General features: G+C 29.7%; 1 protein-coding gene and 1 non-coding gene across 2 annotated transcripts; both read left to right on the forward strand.

The window, feature by feature from the left end:
• The first annotated feature begins 2389 nt into the window (after nt 1–2389).
• Nucleotides 2390–2939, forward strand: LOC114175935 (histone H4). Its single transcript, XM_028060790.1, has one exon. It carries the CDS (start codon nt 2454–2456, stop codon nt 2763–2765), a length of 312 nt encoding a protein of 103 aa, XP_027916591.1. The 5' UTR covers nt 2390–2453; the 3' UTR covers nt 2766–2939.
• A 5546-nt stretch (nt 2940–8485) lies between these two features.
• Nucleotides 8486–8559, forward strand: TRNAV-AAC. Its single transcript has one exon. It is a non-coding gene; the product is annotated as a tRNA-Val (tRNA).
• The last annotated feature ends 409 nt before the right edge of the window (nt 8560–8968 follow it).

Raw genomic sequence — 8968 nt, forward strand, 5'->3', positions numbered from 1 at the left:
CCCATATGTAGATAAGTTTGCATTCCTACAACCCATATACTACAAGAAAATCTCTTATTAGAAACCAATTTTAGTGACAAAAAATAATTAGTCACTATAATGACCAATTTAGATACCAATTTATAAACTAATTTTTTTTTGTAGATAAAATAGTTCCTAAATTGGTCACTGTAGTGAATTGATATCTAAAATTGGTTACTAACATTAACTATCAAGGTTTTAACTAACAGAAAAATTGATCTTTAATCTTGTATCTAAATCGGTCAATAGTGGGGCAAATTTAGAGACAATTTTTTTTGGTAGATAAAATATTGATAACTAATGTTAGTTACTAATTTAGAGACAAATTCAATATATTGACCAATTTAGAAACTATTTAGTTATCAATATTTTTTAGTTTATAAATTGATAACTGAATTAGTCACTATAGTGACTAATTATTTTTATCCCTAAAATTGGTCACTAATAAGAGATTTTCTTGTAATTATATATAATAACTTTGACCATTAAAGAGTGAAATACTTGTGACAAATGTCCTTCCATTGAATAGGTTATCTAGGAACAATAGCTAGGTTCCATAAGAACAATGACTTTTGATATCATTGAAATTCTAAGATTTTTGAAAGAGATACAAGAGATATATTATATGAAGGATCTTATTATTTTATTTTATTCAGATACTTTATATTCAGAGCATGATGTGACAATTAAATATTTACAATATCTCAATCTTGATTTTTTAAATCTAATTAACAACTAAATATATTTTTATCTTTCTATGAAGGATATTTCTAAATACAAAAGAGTTTTGAAAAATTAATTTAAAGAAAAAAGATATCAAATAAATAAATATTTTTAAGAAAAAAATATTCTAACTATATAATATCAACAACAACGATAATTTAAAAGATCAAATATACAATAACAATTCTCTCTAAATACATTGTAAATACAAATATGAAAATAATTATATTTCATATTTTGATTAAGTGCAAATCAATGGTTATTTAATTTATCTAAAGAAAATCTTATCGATATGTAGTTTTTTTTTGTTCGGTTAAATGTGTTTTTAGTCTTTGAATGTTGACATGAAATTAAATTTCGTCTATGTTCGAAATTTTGATACATTGTGGTCACAAACTTAAAAAATAAATAGATATAGTATTTTTAACATAATTACTCTAAAAATTATTTGATGCGTCAAATGTGTTTTCTAACTGATATTAAAGTTGGAACGTCTCAAATGTATTTTTTAATTAATATTAAAGCAAAAACATATCGAACGGTGTAAATATTTCAAATGTTAGTATATATTTTTCAACTAACATTAAAGTGTGAGAACATGTGAAATAGGTTAAACAACTAAAATGCTTACTTTAAAATTTGTTTGATGTGTCAAACGTGTTTCTTAACTAATATTAAAGTTAGAATGTCTCAAATGTGTTTTTTAACTAATATTTAAATGGAAATATATCAAACAGTGTAAATATTTTAAATGCTAGTATATATTTTTTAACTGACATTAAAGTACAATAACGTGTGGAATAAGTTAAACAAAAATTAAATGTTAGTATGAAACTCGTTTAATACATAAAATTATAATTGGATTAAAATAACTATATTTTTTTTTAAATTTAAAATAAAAATAAATTAAAATTTTAAATATGTACAAATTTTAATTTTACTTCAAAATTTAGAACTAAAAACGTACTTAATTTTTTCTTGGAAAAAGCCATTTCATGCATGAGTTTTGTAACGTTTACAAAAAGTGCTCATTTACGTTTATTTTACATATAATTTTGTTATGATTTATTGGCAATTAAAAGTACAAATTACTTTTAATTATAGCTGCAACAATTATCTTCAAGAAGAATTACCTACGAAATAACAGCTATTTTGTTGAGACAAGTGTGTATATGAAGTTGACATATACAATAAGATTTTCTACTATAGCTTTTCAAGAGCTTAAAATTTATTCTGGATTATTGTTTTCAAAATATTTATAACTGTTTTCGGAATGAACAAATTAAAATAAAATTTATATGACAAGATAAAATTTTGGAAAACTTTTAGAGTAGTTTTGTGATTTTATTTAGACTTGTCGAGAGTGGATAGTTCAGTGAGTTTCCAGTTATAAATTAGTATAGTATATTAACTTTTGCAATTTACTCTAGAGCGAGTCATTAATGGTTAAATAGTTAGCGAATCGAATCCACCCTCGATCTCCCACGATAAACGGTTTGTGGCGAACAAATGGAAATGACACGGATCGCTGTTCCCAACCGTTGATTAGATGATAATGAACGGCCAGCGTGGATTTTCCCATCGCCCAGACGAAAAACACAAATCCCATCCATGGGAAGTTGGCTCTATATAACCCTTGCCTCGCGGCATCACATTTCAATTCGAAACAGTTAGAATCAGAAAAAAGAGAAGAAAAAAGAAGTGCGAAAATGTCTGGTCGTGGAAAAGGAGGGAAAGGTTTGGGAAAGGGAGGAGCTAAGAGACACAGGAAAGTTCTCCGTGATAACATTCAGGGAATTACCAAACCTGCTATTCGTCGATTGGCTCGCAGAGGTGGTGTGAAGAGAATCAGTGGTCTCATCTACGAGGAAACTCGTGGAGTCCTCAAGATCTTCCTTGAGAATGTTATTCGTGATGCTGTTACCTACACTGAGCATGCTAGGAGGAAGACTGTTACTGCCATGGATGTTGTTTATGCACTCAAGAGGCAGGGCAGAACTCTCTACGGTTTTGGTGGTTAATTTTTTTCTCCTAAATTAGGGTTTTCATGAGAATCAATGTAAATTGTGTTTCTTATGGATTGTTGATTATGTGATATGCTCTTAGGTGTAACTTATGTTTGATTTGTTTCATTAAAACAGAACTGTTGTTCCAGTAAGATTGATGAATGAAATTGCAGTTGATTATGATCTCTATTTTGATGTTTTAAACATGAGATGTAACTCTAACACAGTAGAAGGTGTGGTAATTAGTATTGCGGGACTGGATATTGATTTTCTACAGTAAGTTTCATTTTTGTAGTGATTGCATTGGGATTAAGTCATTTAGTACTAAATAACTTTTATTCTGTGATGACAAGTGAGTTGAAATTAGCTTAAATTAATTAATTATTATATGAAATAATTTGTGTAAATGTTTTCATACGATTTTATCTTTTCATATTTTATTTTGTTTGTAATTTAGTTTTAAATCTTTTATTGAGTATTTAGGCAAAATACGAATCTTGTCTTTTTATTAATTTTGTATTTACAAATTGTTGTCTTTCCTATGGGCTTTTGGGCCCTAATTCTGCGTTCGTGGTCGATTTCTCCGGGCTTTAACTATTTAGGATAGACTTCAAATTCAGCTGACATTCTATTGGGAGCTTCTTCATGCATCCCCAATGATTTTGGCCGTAATTCCCAAAAGTATTTTAATTTGTAGTTTGCCCTCCACGGTAAAAGTAAATAAAAGTAAATAGTAAAGTTTTTCTCTCCTTTTTCCTTTATTTAATACATCAGCCAGCCCTTCATTCTTAATTTTAAATTTGACCTAGTTCCTTTTGTACAATAGCATTCCTCTTGTCTGTACATCCACTATTTTATCTAGGGGCTTCTCCCTACACCTCCAATAATATCTCCTGTACCCGTAAAACAAAATTTATCTCCTGTACCCCTAAAACAAAATTTATTTCCAATGTTTGTTCATGATAAAAATTAAAAGTAACTGAGGCTCTCTTTTCCACCGCACCTCTGCACCCCAAAAGATACACTCTCACCCTCTACACCTCCAAAACTTACCCCAAAGCAAAGAATCAGATTCCCTGTACAACAGAAGAATCTTGACCTAGGTGCGCGTAAGGCCTCCCTCTTCTCCCACTCGTCTTCTCCCCCACAGCCTCCACACAGTATTCATCCTTCTTCTCCCCTCCACACACCGTTGTTCTCCCCAGCCTCTGCAGCATCCTTTTCTCCTCCACACCGTTCTTCTCCCCCGCCTCCGCGGCATCCTTTTCTCCTCCACACATTGTTCTCCCCAGCCTCGGCAGCCTCGTTTTCTCCTTTCACGCAAGTCTGTTTCTCCATTTTTGACAGTTAAGTAATGCTATTTTAATATTAGTACAGTGCATGTGTGTAATTATATTTGAATTGATTTAATTCATTTTAGCAATAGATTAGAAGATCCACAGTCTTGATTTGAATATTTCACAGATTTTCCACGAACAGGCGTGAAACGGAATACAAACTCTGTTTTGTTTTTTTTTTTCTTTTACGGAAACGGATTGTGGAATCCGTTTCCAGAAAGCTCAAACGGAATACAAATTCCGTTGTGTTGAGTACACAGTGCAAGCTGCCATTTTTTTCCTTTTTTTTTTTGCTCTGTCCCCCTGTAGAGAATTTTCAGAGAAGAGATGTTGAAGTGGAGGGTTATTAACGAAGTTACATTCCAAGAACAAGTTTGGAACACATCTTCTTCTAAACATTTTTATTCTTTACAAACAAAGTGTATCACGCTATATTCATCCATTTTATTGATTAAGATTTTTTTTGCTTGAAGGTGCCTCCGAATAAAGACAATGCTAAAGAGGAAGACGGTTACAAAACAGAGTCGTTAATTTATCAAATATAGTGCTTTTAAGTAAAAAAAATAAAAAATAAAGATTAGTTCAGTTTTAATAGTTTCATTACGACCATAGTTTAGTTTTAAAACACTACACTTAAAAATAATTTAATCCAGAACAAAAAAAATAGTTAAACTATTCTATTGGAGTTCAATTCAATTTAATATTAATTCAATTCAGTTTAGTTTTTCTCCTAACCCGTCAAAAAAAATATGAAGAAAACGTTACTTAAATAATCATAAACGTTTAACTTGCCTCCATAGTCAAACATTGTATTTTATTTTATTGAAATAAACGTAAATCATTTGAAGACTTGAATAGCAAAAAATGTATAGGTGGAACACATATAAAATATGAGGTGGAACTAAAACCAAAACAAAAGGCAGTTAAGCAGAAAAAAAAAAAGAGAGGGTATTTTCCTGTTTGAGTTTCTGTGACTACCCCTTTTTTGGACAACCTTTGAATGATGCAAGAGGTAGTGCCTTATCAAAATCAATCTGCAATAAAAGGGTATAGTTGTCTTTGTGTATTTTCTCCTAAGAAAATAATATACTGTGACTAAAGTTACACCAGATTTTTTTTTTTAACGAAACGGATTCGTTTCCCAAAAAGCTGAAACGTAACACACAATCCGTTTCTTTTTTATTTTGTGATTTTAGCTGAAACGGATTGTGAAAGTCGTTTCCCAGAGTGCTGAAACGGAACTTGGGATCCGTTTTAAGTTTGCTTCATGAAGAGGAAACTCTGCCAATTCAAGAAGCCTGACACCATTATCAACTGGATCATTCTTCACTAATGCACAACTTGTCTCTCCTTTTCTATACATTATATTCTTCATCGTTTCTAGACAAAAGTTGGGGTTTGAATGCGCATAAACCAAATATCATTCATTTTGGATCTATTTTGTTTCTGTTAAAAGAATGAGTACAAGACTATGTACATAAATTCGTCTCACAACATAAGGAAAAACATACTTAGACTAGAAGCTTTAAATTTTTTCAGATATGTATCGAGAAGTATCCAACTCACATCAGAAAAAAGATCAAATGAAAAAAAGAATGGATACTTTTCAGATATGTATCAAGCAGTATCAGGGAAAAACAATTGAAAATGCATACGTAAGTGTCCAAAGAGTATCAATACCCAGCATGGGTGAGGCATTGATACTTGTAACGGACTAATGACTATTTTACTATTCACATGTTTATGAATTCTTTGCATGAAATGAAGAAATAAATTCTGTGTAATTTCTAGTTAAACTTTTGTATATGTTAAAGAAGTTGCAAATGTTGGAGTATGGTTCAATTACTTGAGAATCAGTAATTTTTACATGAAAAATGCATCTGCAAATCTAGTCAAGGGCAACTGAGAATTTTCTCTTGCCTCTTTTGCTAATGCATGTCAAAATTATTAATTAATCTCTTTATTTGTTTTTGCAGTGCCCTTCCTGCAGATGGTTTTCCGTCTGATGTTATTACCCATGATCAATGGATTAACCTGAAGTCGGAGTCAAAGAGCAAACTGTCTAGTTGGGTAAAGGGTGCTCTTCGTAGTGGGAAGAAGGATATGCTGGATTCCGTTTCACACTTCCAGAAAATGGATTACGTAACCCGTTTAGGATAAAATTTAAATTTTGTAGGTATTCCGTTTCACAAAATCGTGAAACGAATTCTGTAATCCATTTCAGAAAAAAATTCGCAATTTTTTTTGAAACGGATTATAGAATCCGTTTCACGATTTTGTGAAACGGAATTCGTATTCCGTTTCCCACAAAATTTTAAATTTTTCCAAAACGGTTTATGTAATCCGTTTCGTAAATGTGTGAAACGGATGCCGGAATCCGTTTCATAAAAAATTACGTGTTGTTCTTTGAAACGGAGTGTGAAAGCTGTTTCATATGTTCTGAAACGGAATACGAATTCCGTTTCACATCATACACAAAAAAAAAAATTCAGCTCATATTAAGGCTCTAACCTAGACAGAATGGAAGTACCACACTTGGAGAGGATGCACATTACTCACGATAACACCTTTCTTCAAACAACCAACAAATAGATAACCTTCAACCACCACAAGCAAAGACACTGAGACACTGAGAGAATAAACTTAAAAGAAATTGAATGAAAGTGATACAAACCTCCAAAGGGGACCACCACCACCGGACAATGAAAGAATGAAGCACACAAAACTGAAAGCTCAGGAGAATGAAACGAGAATGAAACTGTGAAAGGGACCACACGAAACGAGAATGAAATTGAGAAATTTTAAATGAAGGCAGAGTCACAGAGAGACAAACGAATAAGAAATAGTATTTGGGGGTGCAGAAGTTGGCGACGCAGTAAATGAAATTTACTGCGTCCCTACCCACTTTCAATTGTATCTTAATGAAGGGCATTATTGTAACTTTTGGAGGTACAGAAGAAGTGTTGGAGGTGCAGGGAGAAGCGCCCTTTTATCTATGTTCTCTTTGCATTTTATCATTTATCCATATCAGCCCACTAAAGCGCCTTAGTGCACGTCCTTTATACTGTTGGGGTAATTTCGGCCCAAGAACTCGGTATGGATTTGAGTTTCTAAGATACATGTAAGCAAAAAAAAAAATGAAAATGACTTGGACTTGATGTAGCCAGTGAAATAATGATGCACTTAATGATAGGAATTATAATATGTTAGTTTAATTTTAGCAACAGAAAAATGCTTTTTAAAGAGTGTTTATGTATGTTTGTATGTATTTTCCCGTTAAATTAACATAATTATTGAAATCTAAATATTTAAAAAGGCTTTGCCCTTTTCAAACGTAATTTAACCATGCAAAAAATATTGTAGATCATCGTTATATTTCATACGTTTAAATACGATTTTATTCATACTTCGACTCAATTTAATTTCTGTTAAACTACTTATTTAAGTAATATAATATTCAATTGTAGTCGTTTTCAATAATAATAGATAATTTACAGCTAAATGAGAATATTAAGTAATATAATAATGTAAGTTTATACGACAACTTTATTTTTATCATTCAATAATTTGCTTTAACATTATACTTTAATTGAAAATAATTACTAATTTTATAGACTTTATAATATATATTTTTATATATTTATTTTCATATTATAGTATTAAAAATATTATAAACTAGCACTTTAATATATTATACACAAGTATTTATTTATTTTAAATAAAAAATAGTTTAAATATTTTAATTTTTATAATTAATAATTATAATACATCATTAAAAGCATAGGTACTGTCACTACACTTTTGTCAAAGACTTTAAAGTTAAGATAAATGAATTATTTAAATATGTTTAAATTCCAAATAATTTTTATTTTAAAAATGCTATAATTTTTTTTAATTACTCTTTTTTTCTTGTCTATCTCATGTTAGTCATGAATGTTTTTCTGTTTTAACATAGTTTTAATTTTTTAAATTGATATAATTTGGTAATTTTTTCGATAAACTTATAAAGATTTTTCTAACACTAAAATAATGTTAATTACATTAACTAAGTGAACCATTTTTATTAATATCTTTAATTTTGAGAATTTTTTTTATCCGTTTCAAAAAAAAAAAACAAAAAACTAAATTATATTTAACTTTTAAAAATTGAAACTAATTAGACGAAAGTAAGAATAAAAAAGTAATTAAATCATTTTTTTCAAAAACATACATGTAATAATTATTACAACTTTAATAAATTTTGTCATGTTAAATTTATTTATTCTATCTAAATTGGAATCATTATGGATTCGTAATTTAAACTCTAGCTAATTGAGAGCCTTGAAATAAAAAATGATAAAGGCAGACACTGTTGTCAAAAATATAAATAATAAATCTTATTTAATCGTTTTCAAGCATGGTGTCGTGGTGTAGTTGGTTATCACGTCAGTTTAACACACTGAAGGTCTCCGGTTCAAGTCCGGGCGACGCCAGTGTATTAATATTTTTATCTGGTTAGCTTTTAACCAAAATAATAATAACAACAATGGCCACATATATAATTACTATGAAATTTAAACAAAAAAGTATATTTTTAACGGAAAAATTACCACTAAATTGTAATATTAAAATGTGTGATTACTGATAAAAAGAATAGAACAAAAAAGTTATTTTGTTATTGTTTTCGTATAACACATCACCATTTTCATGTATTCCATGTTTATATTTTTTATTCGTTGAAGATTTGCACCTTGATCTTTCATAACTGGCTTATCAATTTTTCAATGTATATACTTTTTTAATTTTATTTGTTTAATAATCCTTGTTAGTTAATCGTGCCATATTCTAAAATTTGAGTGAAACATTGAACTTGTAATCGCAGAAATTAATTTAGATAGTCAC

Source organism: Vigna unguiculata, chromosome 1, assembly GCF_004118075.2.
Source record: "Vigna unguiculata cultivar IT97K-499-35 chromosome 1, ASM411807v1, whole genome shotgun sequence".
Taxonomy (NCBI): Eukaryota; Viridiplantae; Streptophyta; class Magnoliopsida; order Fabales; family Fabaceae; genus Vigna; species Vigna unguiculata.